Here is a 15,990-nt window from a genome sequence, read left to right on the forward strand (position 1 = left end):
CAGGTAGTCGTGGGACTCTTTCACTCTCGCGGAATAGACGTCCACATCTATTTCAACGACTCCCTCATGCTTCACAGGGTGAGGGAATCGCTAGTGAAGAATACCCGGCTGGTCCTGAAAGTCTTGCTCAGAGTCGGCTTCATTCTTTCCAGGGAGAAGTCGGAGGTTTCCCCATCTCAGGACTTCGTCTTCCTGGGGAAGCGTTTCGATACGGTTCTGGGCATAGCCCTACCACCGGTGGAAAAATTCGAGAAGGCCAGGGCTCTAGCTCTGTCCTTCATCGAACGGTCGCAGGTCCAGGTGCGTTGGTTCCTTAGTTTTCTGGGGTATCTCAATGCTCTAGCAGATGTGGTCTCCATAGGGAGGCTACACACCAGACCTCTCAAGATGTTCCTCCTCTCCAACTGGGTTCCGTCATCCAGGAAGTGGGAGGCCTGGATAACTCTCACTCAGTCGGTCAGGGAGTTCGCTCGCTGGTGGACTATTCGGGAGAACGTTATCCGCGGGGTTCCTCTGACCACGCCTGTCCCCTCTGTGACCCTGTTTACGGATGCGTCCATGACAGGATGGGGAGCTTACCTCGACGGCCATTGCCGCTTGGGGGAGTGGTCTGGGGATCAGCTCTCGGAGCACATGAATGTGCTCGAGATGAGGGCAGTTCTTTTGGCACTGCAATCCTTTCGGGGGTTTCTGCAGTCCAAGGCGATTTTTCTCACATCCTGTGTGTCCTCTCCATTCGCATTCTTCTCCTCTGCCAGGAGATGCAATTGTCCATTGCGGTCAAGCATCTTCCGGGCAGGCTGAATGTGTTGGCGGATACCCTCTCCAGGCGCCGCCAACCGGTGTTGATGGATTGGCAGCTGTGTCCCTCGGTGTTCCATGGAATTTGTCAGGTGTGGGACAGGCCTTTGATAGATCTGTTTGCCACTTCTCTGAACAATCAGCTGCCAACCTTCGTCTCTCCTCTCCCAGATCCGAAGGCTTAGGCTGTGGACGCCCTTTCTCTGGACTGAGACGGGATGCATTCCTATGCATTCCCTCCCTTCAACCTGGTGGGCAGGGTGCTTCAGAAGTTCAATGAAGAGCAATGATGCTCCCTACTTCTGAAAGCCCCTCTATGGCCGAGGTAGCCTTGGTTTCTGGAGCTCTTGTCGTTTCCCATGGCTCTCCCCACCAGACCGAATCTCCTTCGCCAGCCTCGGCCCATGACGACACACTCTCGGCCAGAGATCCTCCACCTTCACGCATGGAGGCTATATCTGGAAGCCTCGCCAAGGCAGGCTTTCCTCAAGAGGTGTCGGATTGCATCGCGCGATCTATCAGGGCTTCCTCTTCTGCCGTCTGCCAGTCACGATGGAAGATCTTCTGTGATTGGTGTGTTGGCAGGGAGGTTGATCCATTCGAAGCCTCTGTACAGCTGATTGTGGATTTCCTACTCTCCCTGTTTAGGGACTGCAATCTGGCACCTGGCACTATTGCTGGCTATATGACAGCAATGGCCAGTGTGTTGGCTTTTTATGGTAGGAAGGAGATAGGTTCTTCCTCATCTCTTTCTGCCCTAATCAGAGGCTTCGCTCTAGATAGACCCAGAGCTCGGCAGCTGGCCCTGCAGTGGAATTTAGCCTTGGTGCTAGATTCCCTGACGAGATCTCCTTATGAGCCTATGGAGTCTGCCTCTTTGAAGTTTGTTACTTTCAAGACAGTCTTCCTTTTGGCTCTGGCCTCTGGACATAGGAGGAGTGAAGTGCACGCTTTGTCGTCACTTCCTTCTTGCCTTCGGGGCTCCAGATCCCGTCTGTTTTTGCCCAACAAACAGGGACAGCGAGACATCTCCTCCCAGTCGGTGTCTAGGTGGGTCTGCCAGGTCATTAAATATGCTTATGAGCGTGGGTGAGAGTGCGGGCTCATGAGGTAAGGGCCCTCGCTGCATCCTGGGCCCTCCTTAATGGGTCCTCCTTTCAGGGGGTCATGTCTGCTGCCTTCTGGCAGGGCAGGGATACATTCACAGATTTTTATCTGCAATCCCTAGCTTCCCACTCAGAAGGTTTGTATTCATTGGGGCCTCTGGTGGTTGCACAGTCTGTGGCTGTGCCTCTCCATTAGCCCGGGGGCTGGTCTTTTCCGTTTGGCAGCACGTGGGTTACCTGCTCATTCACGGGGAGGTTCCCCTCCTTCTTTGCACTCTGTCCCCCCTCCCTACCATGTTCGGTTGTGCTAGATGGGCTGCCTGGCTGCTAGTCACCACTACGGTAAGACGAATTCGCATACTAAAGATATGGTAATTATTACTGAGATGAAATTAAGGTTTTTTTAATGTAAAACCAATTTTCATGAGGTAATACTTACCATAACTTTATGGAGTCCCACCCTATCCTCCCCTCTTCCTATCTGCCTGGCTTCCCCTCTGCGGATGCCACATAAAGGCTAAGAGGAAGAGAGATAACTATGTTCATGATGTGAAGGCTCATGGTTGTATGGAGGGCGGGATTTTTTAATCTTTTGTTTTTGGGATACAAAGATGGGTGTAGGTACCATATTTGCATACTAAAGTTATGGTAAGTATTACCTCATGAAAATTGATATTACATTAAAAAACCTCAATTCTAAATGTGAAAAATTTACTTACAAAATTGACATGTAAACAGTTGAACCTTGACCCCACAGTTTTCACGTTGATGGAATCGTTGTTGGAATTTTATATTGTCCATGATTTTCTTCATGTAGGCAATAAGCAATTGGAAGAAATGATATTCAGACCCATAGAGTGTGTATAGTAGGGGGAGTAGAGGAAGGAAGTTTAAGGTAAATTGGATTCCAGATAAAGTAAAACAGGGATTTGCACTTGATCACTCCATTTTTGTGGATAAACTCTAAATCACCCTCAAATTGACCAAGTTTGTGCATTAAAAAAAAAATGTGGGCTTGCTGATGGCGATCAGTCTCATTAGTAAATTGGTCAGTTGAACTAGGCAGAGCAAGGATCACATCCAGACTTTTGAATTAGTTGTGAACTAAACTTTCCAAGGCTCCATCACTGATTTGTTACAAGCAATAAAAGCTATAGGAAAGTTGAAGAACATAAGACCCATTCAGGTGTACCTGCCCTTACAAGGCATTTAATAAAGGACTGGGGAAGTTTCCTCTTCAGTAACACAGATTTGGGTAGCATCAACATAGGTGGTACTGGACATCAAACAACATCAAGAAAACAATGTAATCAACAATAGCTGCAGACGCTTCGAGTGTGGAGGAAGGGCTTGAGTCTGCAGTTTACTTCAGAAAAGCATTGGAAAACATTTGTGGGATAGCAGAGCTTGCGTATCACTGATTTTATAAACAATAGAAGTGGGATTGAAGCTCTACAGTCCACAAAACTGATAGATGACAAATGGCCGAGAATAGACGTTGTTTCTATCCTGAAAATGAAATTAAATAGCTGTGTTGAGGTCAAATGGTGTCCGTACAATTAGCCAATTCTTTGACAAATCCGGAAATGGACTGTAACATGTGCTTCAGAGAGGAAAAATTTGTTTGATGTGTTTAAAGGGGCATAAGAATTCCCATGACTAGAGGATTGTCTAACCAAATGATGGTCTCGCAGTCATTTTTTATTTTTGTTTTTATGCCAATAACTTACTAATGATATAACTGTTAATTCATAGGTGTACATGTCGTTTTTTCCTTTCTCTAATTCTATCATATGGCAACTCAATTTGAAATAATTTCTGTCACTAAAACGGGAAATTGTAATTGATGTTAATCTTCTATAATGATGAAAGGGAGATAACCCATACCACTGCTTTATCTATATTTACCTCCCTTGTAAAGAGCTTTTGTTTTTTTTTAAAAGTAGATTTTGTTATTGACACTGTGTGAATGAAATGGTGGACAATTGGCAGTGTGTTAACAATTTCTCAGTGACAATTTCTAACTGATATGAGAAGTACTCTACAATGACAATATACAAATAATTTGAACCTTAATGATCAATTCCACCTAAAAACACCAGCAAACTTTTAATTTTCTAAACCAAGATATCATGTATGTAACAAACCTAAATGAGACCATGACACGATTTCCGGGTGATACAGTGAATGTCCACACACATTCGGTACTCGGCGGGTACATGCTTGGGTATCCAGGACTAAGGAAAGATCCTCTTTCTGCTGTAAAATCCCCGCCACAAGCTTCAAAATGAAAATTTTTAGACATCATGACCTCCACCTCAAAATTTAGTATTGAAGTCATTTATTATGAATTCTACAGGAGAATACCTTTAATTCACTGATATAGTTGATAATTTAGGAGCAAAATATACAACAAACTATGAAAATAGGAATGCATATACTGATTAATATGTTGGAGTATTTCATTCATGTTACAAGAGTTGGTTACATATATTAATCAATTGTTGAGACTGTAGGACAATGATTATTGAAGCATCAATTTAACCTCTAGTTACTCACCAGAAGAAGATTTAGAGTAAACAGCTCTAAACCCTGTCCTTTGTACAGAAATATCTGTAACAAACCTAACAAACAGGGCTGAGCCAAGGGAGGTAATTGGGCTTGGGATCGTGTTGCCACAGTATTTGCCAATTAACGGGGCGGCTTCATCGTCACCATTGTATACAGACACATAATCATGTATACAAGAGGAATAGAACTCCGTGTCCATGTGTGTAAAAGTTAATGTAATTCTGTCAGCTGTAACAAAGATGGAAACCCCCTATATATGCCACACTACTTTTGAATTCTATAGATATCTACATCTTAAATGTAATCAGATTTCTAATTAACATTTTGACATCTAATTATGAAGAATCAAACCAACGTGATATTTTAAACATTCACAATTCTACTCGTCAACAAAGTTTTCTTCAATATTTCAAAGACTATTTTCACTCTATTCAATATCTATTTTCATTCTCAGATAATTCAATGATTATTATCTTCACTCTTTCCAGGATTTTTATTATATCATAAAAGACATTTCTAATCCAAATCAAAGAGGACTTTCCCCAACTCTTCAATTCACAGAGAACCATCTTACTGTACAAAGATTATTTTGATCCTGTTCAAGGATTTTTCCATTTCATTCATATTTTCATAAAATTCAAAGAGAACTTTCCTATTGTTCAAAGAGAACTTTCCTATTGTTCAAAGAGAACTTTCCTATTGTTCAAAGAGAACTTTCCTATTGTTCAAAGAGAACTTTCCTATTGTTCAAAGATAATTTTCATATTGACCAAAAGTAATTTTCAACAATTCAATAATTATTTTGATGCTGTTAGATATTTTTGGTTGGTGATGAAACACTGACTGAGGTTGTACCTGAATGGTCGGCCAAGATCAGCCAGGAACAGTTACTAAGGGGATCATAAATTCCGGGGTAATTTGTTGACACAATTTCTCCGTCTTGTTCTGCGGTGAGTGTTCCTCCACAACCTGTTCGCAATTCAAAGTCGTTTAACATGTGGACTGTTCCTGATTTTTGTAGTGATACATTATTCAACATCACAACTAAAGAATCCAAAATCAGAATGCAGTTTTTTCCTGTTTTCCTAATTTCTATGACTTTATCATTTATAATCTATAACATTTACAATTATCAAATTATGTATCAACAATTTTCTATAAAATCCAAAAACAGAATAATAATAATATGAGAAATCATACTTATTCTTAATATTCTTTTGTACTGTAATAACTACATATATATGTAGAATTAAATTGCTTTCAATTTATGTTCTGTTATCAATGCTTGGACGTGATGAACATTTGCAGTTGTAATAAATATATATATTAAATTAAATTGCTTTAATTTATGTCTTGTTATCAATGCTTGGACTTGATGAACATTTGCAGATGTTTGGTATTTTGTTAAATAAATGACATGAAATAAAACAGTATTTGTCTAAAATAATAAAATGTATATAAATCTATCACAGCTGGCCAGTGTACACTGAACCTACACATACAGGGTTCATAGAAATCACATTAACAGCTAATAGTTAATATCATTAAAAGGTTTATCAGAAAAAGTTCAAAATTCATCAGCAATGTTTATAGCGAGACCTATTTCACATGGCCTCTAACAGTAGTCATTAATTATATCTATGTCTCCACCAGGACTGTAATCTGAAAACTTGTTTACTCAAGACATATACAAAGCTAAACTAGACTTTACATACACATCTTGAAGGAAGTTACATGTTCTTGTGAAAGTAATGCAAAGTCACAATCAATATCTCCTCGCTGGGTCCCTACATGGTCACAATCAATATCTCCTCGCTGGGTCCCTACATGGTCACAATCAATATCTCCTCGCTGGGTCCCTACATGGTCACAATCAATATCTCCTCGCTGGGTCCCTACATGGTCACAATCAATATATCCTCGCTGGGTCCCTACATGGTCACAATCAATATCTCCTCGCTGGGTCCCTACATGGTCACAATCAATATCTCCTCGCTGGGTCCCTACATGGTCACAATCAATATCTCCTCGCTGGGTCCCTACATGGTCACAATCAATATCTCCTTGCTGGGTCCCTACATGGTCACAATCAATATCTCCTCGCTGGGTCCCTACATGGTCACAATCAATATCTCCTCGCTGGGTCCCTACATGGTCACAATCAATATCTCCTCGCTGGGTCCCTACATGGTCACAATCAATATCTCCTCGCTGGGTCCCTACATGGTCACAATCAATATATCCTAGCTGGGTCCCTACATGGTCACAATCAATATCTCCTCGCTGGGTCCCTACATGGTCACAATCAATATCTCCTCGCTGGGTCCCTACATGGTCACAATCAATATCTCCTCGCTGGGTCCCTACATGGTCACAATCAATATCTCCTAGCTGGGTCCCTACATGGTCACAATCAATATCTCCTCGCTGGGTCCCTACATGGTCACAATCAATATCTCCTCGCTGGGTCCCTACATGGTCACAATCAATATCTCCTCGCTGGGTCCCTACATGGTCACAATCAATATCATGTTCACAATCAATATCTCCTCGCTGGGTCCCTACATGGTCACAATCAATATCTCCTCGCTGGGTCCCTACATGGTCACAATCAATATCTCCTTGCTGGGTCCCTACATGGTCACAATCAATATATCCTAGCTGGGTCCCTACATGGTCACAATCAATATCTCACTGGGTCCCTACATGGTCCCAATATACATGGTCACAATCAATATATCCTCGCTGGGTCCCTACATGGTCACAATCAATATCTCCTCGCTGGGTCCCTACATGGTCACAATCAATATCTCCTCGCTGGGTCCCTACATGGTCACAATCAATATCTCCTCGCTGGGTCCCTACATGGTCACAATCAATATATCCTAGCTGGGTCCCTACATGGTCACAATCAATATACATACATGGTCACAATCAATATCTCCTCGCTGGGTCCCTACATGGTCACAATCAATATCTCCTCGCTGGGTCCCTACATGGTCACAATCAATATCTCCTTGCTGGGTCCCTACATGTTCACAATCAATATCTCCTCGCTGGGTCCCTACATGGTCACAATCAATATCTCCTCGCTGGGTCCCTACATGGTCACAATCAATATCTCCTTGCTGGGTCCCTACATGTTCACAATCAATATATCCTAGCTGGGTCCCTACATGGTCACAATCAATATCTCCTCACTGGGTCCCTACATGGTCACAATTAATATATCCTAGCTGGGTCCCTACATTGTCACAATCAATATCTCCTCGCTGGGTCCCTACATGGTCACAATCAATATCTCCTAGCTGGGTCCCTACATGGTCACAATCAATATATCCTAGCTGGGTCCCTACATGGTCACAATCAATATATCCTAGCTGGGTCCCTACATGGTCACAATCAATATCTCCTTGCTGGGTCCCTACATGTTCACAATCAATATATCCTAGCTGGGTCCCTACATGGTCACAATCAATATCTCCTAGCTGGGTCCCTACATGGTCACAATTAATATATCCTAGCTGGGTCCCTACATTGTCACAATCAATATCTCCTCGCTGGGTCCCTACATGGTCACAATCAATATCTCCTCGCTGGGTCCCTACATGGTCACAATCAATATCTCCTAGCTGGGTCCCTACATGGTCACAATCAATATCTCCTAGCTGGGTCCCTACATGGTCACAATCAATATCTCCTTGCTGGGTCCCTACATGGTCACAATCAATATATCCTAGCTGGGTCCCTACATGGTCACAATCAATATCTCCTCACTGGGTCCCTACATGGTCACAATCAATATATCCTAGCTGGGTCCCTACATGGTCACAATCAATATATCCTAGCTGGGTCCCTACATGGTCACAATTAATATATCCTAGCTGGGTCCCTACATTGTCACAATCAATATCTCCTTGCTGGGTCCCTACATGGTCACAATCAATATCTCCTCGCTGGGTCCCTACATGGTCACAATCAATATCTCCTAGCTGGGTCTCTACATGGTCACAAATTTAACAGAGATCAATACATAATATTTCCATGCCTCCAACAGAGACTGACCCTGTACCTCTATCTCCACTATCTAACTAATCTATTGCTCAACTGACAGAGTTAGAGATAAATTCTCCTTAGCTTACTTGTATGTTGCAGTAAGTGACAATTACTCCCTCTCCAGCGAATAATTTAAAGTTTTCTGTGATTGGTGTGAGGGAAAGTATTTTGTGGATGCTGTCAGCTGAGTCTCTTAATTGAAACATAAATAGATTGTTCCAAATCACTTACCGGTAACATAGGTTGCATTAAAACCTTTACGAGACACACTTGAATCAGTTCTCATACGTAGTAGCATCTGGTTACCAGAGCTGCGATATGTTGGGGGAGAAGGGAGAGAACTCCCACAGTGAGACATTAACATGGTGTTGTGTATCGTAGGACCATCAAATACCTAATCCAAAACAGAAAACAAATAAATTCATGAAATATTCTCAACGTCTAATTTGAATGTTGTGAACAATCTATGATCATGTGGTGACATTTTAGGAAGTTGAATAATAATATGAAACATTTATATAAATCATTATTTAGTTTGTAAAACTGCTCATGGACATTACTAAAATTATAATTCAGTGTTACATATTGTACAGATACATTACCACTAGAAACAAGGCATACAAATCACACATTAATCACATCAGTCATTGATCATGGGGAGTACGTATGTACGTAGCTGACATATGCACTGGACATTGGCAGTATGTGAGTCAAAAATGCAGAAGAAAAAAATGAATTTAAATAATTTTTCGAATTTTTAAAAAAATTATTGACTTCCTGGTAGCAGATGGTAAGCTATTACTTAAAGTGGCTGTAACCTTTCCGAAACCTACTGTAAGTCATAGCAAGGGAGTTTAGAACACATGCAAGGAAGAATTTTACTGGAGCATTGTTAAAGGTTACACTGATGTTAGACAGAAGTTCAGAGATGAAGGGACATAATGTGTTGGGACAGTATACTGACATGTAACTAGACCCGTCCCTCCTAAAATGGCAGGATCAAAAGTTAATTTACCTTCACATAGTCAAAGTTACAGTTGCTACCGCCTTCCAGGATGAAGTCATTGAAGGTGAGTTGGATGTTCTTAGAGGGAACCACAGTGATGAGCCAGACACACTCAGTATTGTGTGGGTAATTATTTGGATAATTGGCAGAAGTGAGAGTCCCCATAGGTGTGGAAAAGTTTCCTCCACAGCCTAAACAGTAAACATATACAAACAGTATGTTTACTCTATAATCATTTCCATTTCACAAAAATAAACAAATTGTTATTATGGAGACAATAAAAGGAATTGTAACATTCTATATTAGACTAATTAAACTTTTTGAAAAAAAAAAATGTTCAATATCAATTTTGATTCAAGCATTATTATAAAGTTTTAATTATTTTCTGTTAAATTTTCTTTAAATTTACTTCAATAAAAAAACTAGAGTTCTTACCTCCAGGGAGCGATCTGTAAGTGGCATGAAAACCTCTCCCACTGACATAAAAGTCACTACGGAAACGTAGAAACATCTGGTTACCAGTGGCTGTAAACACTTGTGGTTCTGTCTGGGTGTGGCACAGCGTTGCCAGGAGTGGTGAAGCACTGTCCATACCACCATATATCTGAAAGAATATAGTTACAGTTTTAATGATATTGGAATACTCGGAAAAACATTCACCTCAAATAAGATATTCATTTTCAGCAGGTGTTGAATTTAACCTTTGCCCTATTGACAAAAGGACGAAATTTCAAATTTGGCTAAAGTTTCCCTGCATATGACCAAATTAGTATTTTGTCAAAATCCACTCAGTCGTTCATAACTAGTAGTGATTTGTAGGAAAAGTTGATGGGCAAAGGAAAGACAAAAGCTCTTCCAGCAACATGAACTAAAAAGTTCTCAATACCAAAATTTCCATTCATATCATAATGTCCAAATTCTTATAAAATCTTTCAAGTCTTGTATAAGAAATTGAAAGGGATCACTTTCAAAATAAGATATCAAGTTAACATGTTCATGATGGCATCACCATGACCTGTGGTCAGGTGACCTATAAGAGTACCTCCAATCCATCAAAACCACAGCTGGCGTGAGGCTCAAAGTTGAAGTCATCAAGTGTGAGTTCAATCTTCGTTCCTGATGCTACGTTGATGCTCCATTCACAGACACGTAAGTGTGGGTAGTTATTTGGGTAGTTAGGACTCGCGAAACTACCTGTCTGTGTGACTAGGTAACCTCCACAACCTGATATCAAATAACAACTCATTGTCAGAACAGGGTAGTTAGGGTTTGTGAAATTACCTGTCATATTCACAAGGTAACCTCATCAATCATATCTTAGTGTTAAAACACTATAACAGTTTTGCCAACTCATCTCATTTCAACAGGTCAATGTGATACTGACTATACTCTGATCTGCTCGTAAAAGATTCTAAAATCAACTGATGTTTCTTTACTTTTGATCAAATTTTAAAAAATTCAAATTCAATTTCTGTATCAAACATTAATATCCAAATCCAAATGTGATGTATATACTAAAGAATTGAAGTTTTTTTTACCCAATGATCATTTTACCCTGTTATCCTTTATTTTGAAGGCCATGATCACATATTATTTGACAGGTTCACATAAAAAAAGCACCTGAAATTTGGATCTAATGAAGGAAGAACTCACCATTAGTGACATATTCTAGACGAAATCCATTATTGGCCAAACTGAAGTCAGACATGAACTGTACTAGCATTTTGTTGGAGGTGCTGTTTACAGGGTCAGGAAGATTGGTACCACAGAACTTCCCCAGGGACGGTGATGTTATCAGCTCTCCATCACGAATCTGAGACAAAAAGGTATCAGTGAAACAGATGAATGCTTCCTGAAAACAGCACGACTGAACAAAGGGCAATGACTCTATCATTACAGGGTGTGATACCCTGAATTTGGAATACTGCACATCGTCTTAGTATAATAAAAATATACACAAATTTTCATTATCCTTGTTTAAATGAAAGAAAAGTTATGTTCAGGACATAAAATCTTATAAAAGGAAAATAATCTCTGTAGTTGCAGTTACAAGGAGTTACTAAATTTGGTACACTGCACATCTTCTTAGCATTATAAGTGTATACACCAAATTTATGATCCACCCTTTACTGTTATGCTCCAGACACCAAAGATCACGTGTAATAAATGGAGAAAAGTATATAAAAGTCTTTTGGTCCTTTCGGCCAGCTGAGCTAGAAATTAGAAAATCCAAGCTAACATCATATCACCAGATGGCATAGAACTTAAGTTGTACAAAGGGTGAATCTTTGTCTTTAATAAAACCAGAAAATCCATATAAGAAACACTACCCTACATCATCAAGGAGCAGGTAGTGAGAACTTGTAAAGCAGGTGAAATATTCATCTCAAACTACTGAAATGTCTTTATTGATGGGAGGAAGGGAATACCTGCAAATAATCCCAGGAACAGGAGTGGTGTGTCTCTACATCAAAATGAGAGAAGGCAGCATTTACAGTGTTCCCTAAAGATGTCTCTATTATCCAGGTACAGTTACGATTGTGAGGGTACGGCTCAGGAAAGTTGGGACTTTCTATTACTCCAGAAAATGATGTCAATCTTGAGTTACATACTGTAATACAAAGTCACACATCATAACGAGAGAAAACGATGTCAATCTTGAGTTATATACTGTAATACAAAGTCACACATCATAACGAGAGAAAACGATGTCAATCTTATACATACTGTACAAATACTTGAGTTATATAAAGTCACACATCATAACGAGAGAAAACGATGTCAATCTTGAGTTACATACTGTAATACAAAGTCACACATCATAACGAGAGAAAACGATGTCAATCTTGAGTTACATACTGTAATACAAAGTCACACATCATAACGAGAGAAAACGATGTCAATTTCATGATACACAGTGAAATTAAGTCAAGAATCATGATGAGAGAGAAAGAGAGAGAGAGAGAGAGAGAGAGAGAGAGAGAGAGAGAGAGAGAGAGAGAGAGAGAGAGAGAGAGAGAGAGAGAGAGTGTGAGAGACACAGAGAGAGACACAGAGAGACAGAGAGACAGAGAGACAGAGAGAGAGAGAGAGAGAGACAGAGACAGACAGAGTGAGAGACAGAGAGACAGAGAGAGAGAGAAATAAAAGCAATTATGGCTCAGGTTGATCTACTCTCAAAAGAAATGATCTTCGAGCTAGGAATAGTGTGATTTTTCTACCATTAACATATTTAAAACAATGCTGTGAGTTCATAAAATTGAATTCAGAATAACATAAGCCCATCCCATCTTAGAGTCACCACTTACTACTTATCAGTGTAGTAAATGATGTAGAAGCCCCGCCCTCCTACAGAGTACTTACCAGTGTAGTATGAGATGTAGAAGTCCCGCCCTCCTACAGAGTACTTACCAGTGAAGTATGAGATGAAGAAGCCCCGCCCAGTTACAGAATACTTACCAGTGAAGCATGAGATGAAGAAGCCCCGCCCTCCTACAGAGTACTTACCAGTGTAGTATGAGATGTAGAAGCCTCGCCCTCCTACAGAGTACTTACCAGTGTAGTTTGAGATGTAGAAGCCCTGCCCAGTTACAGAATACTTACCAGTGAAGCATGAGATGTAGAAGCCCCGCCCAGTTACAGAATACTTACCAGTGAAGCATGAGATGTAGAAGCCCCGCCCAGTTACAGAGTACTTACCAGTGAAGTATGAAATGTAGAAGTCCCGCCCTCCTACAGAGTACTTACCAGTGAAGCATGAGATGTAGAAGCCCCGCCCAGTTACAGAGTACTTACCAGTGAAGCATGAGATGTAGAAGCCCTACCCAGTTACAGAGTACTTACCAGTGAAGCATGAAATGTAGAAGCCCTGCCCAGTTACAGAATACTTACCAGTGAAGCATGAGATGTAGAAGCCCTGCCCAGTTGCAGAATACTTACCAGTGAAGCATGAGATGTAGAAGCCCCGCCCAGTTACAGAATACTTACCAGTGTAGTATGAGATGTAGAAGCCCTGCCCTCCTACAGAGTACTTACCAGTGAAGTATGAGATGTAGAAGCCCCTCCCAGTAACAGAGAAGTCTGTTTTGTATTTTATCCATAAGACATTAGATGGTGATCGGGTAACATTGGGGAGAGTTGATCCACAAAACTTCCCTAGCTGTCTGCCAGAAGCGCTCCCATCACGTATCTGTCAGCCAAAATAATTAGATATATTCTATAATTTGGAAGTTAATGCTGTCTCACACTTCATCATATTCTTGTAATCAGTGTCATAAAACCAACCAAACATTGCATATGTGATAACGCCATGCCACATACATGTGTGTAATCACCAAAGAAAGACAGAGACGGAGAAGATATCACTAAGTTAGATTTTGTATCAGTCAAGTATAATGCATTTTCACAAACTTTTACTTTAAACTAAGTTAAGTGATACTCAGTATTCTATACACAGAATCAGTATTTTATACACAGAATCAGTATTTTTTTCAAATAAAATTGATGCTATTTGTCACAAAATTTTCACTTAACCCTCCCAGAGACTTTGTAAAGTGAAAACTTGAAGGATTATTTCATCAAATTCACGTTAATCAAAACCTATTTACCTTAATTACTGTAAATATATCTAGGCTTAGAAATATTAAGGAGTAAAAGTTAGTAATCTTACTTTAACACTTTTTATACTAAAATATGATTGCACTCATTCTTAATGAGAATGTGCTGATTCCTCAATGCATTCATTAGTTAAAATTTGATATGGCACGAAATTTGTCATAAGTTTGTTTACAGTAAGTGTTCAAGAGATGAAGTTTGATGATGACGATAAGTGTTCAAGAGATGAAGGTTGATGATGACGGTAAGTGTTCAAGAGATGAAGGTTGATGATGACGGTAAGTGTTCAAGAGATGAAGGTTGATGATGACGGTAAGTGTTCAAGAGATGAAGGTTGATGATGACGGTAAGTGTTCAAGAGATGAAGGTTGATGATGACAGTAAGTGTTCAATAGATGAAGGTTGATGATGACAGTAAGTGTTCAAGAGATGAAGGTTGATGATGACAGTAAGTGTTCAAGAGATGAAGGTTGATGATGACGGTAAGTGTTCAAGAGATGAAGGTTGATGATGACAGTAAGTGTTCAAGAGATGAAGGTTGATGATGACAGTAAGTGTTCAAGAGATGAAGGTTGACGATGACAGTAAGTGTTCAAGAGATGAAGGTTGATGATGAGGGTAAGTTTTACGATCATTGCATATAGAAATCTTTCTTTTTGTGACATGATGTCAGATGCCTGATAATGCCTTTGTATAATTTGTTCTCATTATGTAACATTATTTACTTGGATTGACCAAGATTTACATGGCGGATGTCAAAGATGAAGCAGAAAGACTAAGATAGGCTGAGGAAATCTGAATTTTCCTTTTATTTCTAGTATTAATGATGAAAGTCAAATATAATGCAGAGGTCGCCAAACTTCAGTTTGTAAAACTGCTCAGGAAACCTTAATTTTGCAGTATTTTGAGTATTTAAATTCCAGGTCAGAGGTTACAATAAGTTTAGTATGTGACATACTGTATTTTCATGGTGAACAATGATTTTCCTCGGTTTGATGACAGATACATTAATAAGCCGACCAAGACTTTATACAAATTGTTCCACTTAACCTGAGGATAGTTCTGACCCCACAGTCAAGACCCACAACTTAAAACAAAATTCATTCTCCATCACCATGTAAGTCTTCTGATACACCTGGACAAACTAATTCGGTCAAATCCCTTAATCTGAAGGATTTTACACAATAACCTATATTTCTCTGAATTATCTACTTTGATGAGGCCTTACATAGACCACACTCACTCAACTACAAGAAACTACCCCAAAATTGGTTTGATAAAGATTTTTTTTTGTGACATTTACCAAGATGTAGTCAAAATAGCAGTCACTGCTGCTGCCCTCCATGTCAATATCAGTGACGTTGAGGATGATCTGACTGCCATGTGACACGGTGATGGTCCAGAAACACTCAGCATTATGTGGGTAATTACTGGGATAATCAGGAGAGACAAAACTGCCAGTAGGAGTGGTGAGGTCTCCTCCACAGCCTACAACAATAGGAATTACAAATCTATCAAACTTAAATATTCTTTGTCACTTTAACTTCTACAAAAATCTAAAACTTGTAGTTTTTATAAAGTCTGTTTAATTTCATCTTCTACTATTTAAAATTTCTTCATGGATTGAGACTACTGACAAACCGATGAAAATAAATCCTCCATCACAATTGATGATTTTACATTATCTGATAAGTTCATGATAAAAAAGATTGAGCATGTCTGGCTCAAAAATTGTGTATTTTCATCAAATTTCATGGGTAGTTTTTTATTTTTGTAAATAAAAACCTGGAGAGTGAAAAGTACTGTGAACTGAAAAATTTCTCTTCGGTTTAATTT

At 39.8% G+C, this 15,990-nt stretch overlaps 1 protein-coding gene across 1 annotated transcript in view; it reads right to left on the bottom strand.

Moving 5' to 3' along the window:
* Window positions 1-15,990, bottom strand: part of LOC132555228 (cubilin-like) — a 133,392-nt gene that overhangs the window by 50,615 nt on the left and 66,787 nt on the right. The window contains exons 25-35 of the mRNA XM_060219578.1: window positions 15,458-15,642; window positions 13,576-13,729; window positions 11,970-12,151; window positions 11,194-11,353; window positions 10,583-10,764; window positions 9,976-10,144; window positions 9,550-9,731; window positions 8,766-8,928; window positions 5,334-5,447; window positions 4,467-4,706; window positions 4,055-4,187 (exon numbers count right to left, since the gene is read on the bottom strand). Of these exons, the coding sequence (XP_060075561.1) occupies window positions 4,055-4,187; window positions 4,467-4,706; window positions 5,334-5,447; window positions 8,766-8,928; window positions 9,550-9,731; window positions 9,976-10,144; window positions 10,583-10,764; window positions 11,194-11,353; window positions 11,970-12,151; window positions 13,576-13,729; window positions 15,458-15,642 (1,864 nt within the window). The remainder of the gene's footprint in view (window positions 1-4,054; window positions 4,188-4,466; window positions 4,707-5,333; window positions 5,448-8,765; window positions 8,929-9,549; window positions 9,732-9,975; window positions 10,145-10,582; window positions 10,765-11,193; window positions 11,354-11,969; window positions 12,152-13,575; window positions 13,730-15,457; window positions 15,643-15,990) is intronic.

Source organism: Ylistrum balloti, unplaced genomic scaffold, assembly GCF_031769215.1.
Source record: "Ylistrum balloti isolate Yb309-2 unplaced genomic scaffold, AGI_CSIRO_Ybal_v1 Utg370464, whole genome shotgun sequence".
Classification (NCBI taxonomy): domain Eukaryota; kingdom Metazoa; phylum Mollusca; class Bivalvia; order Pectinida; family Pectinidae; genus Ylistrum; species Ylistrum balloti.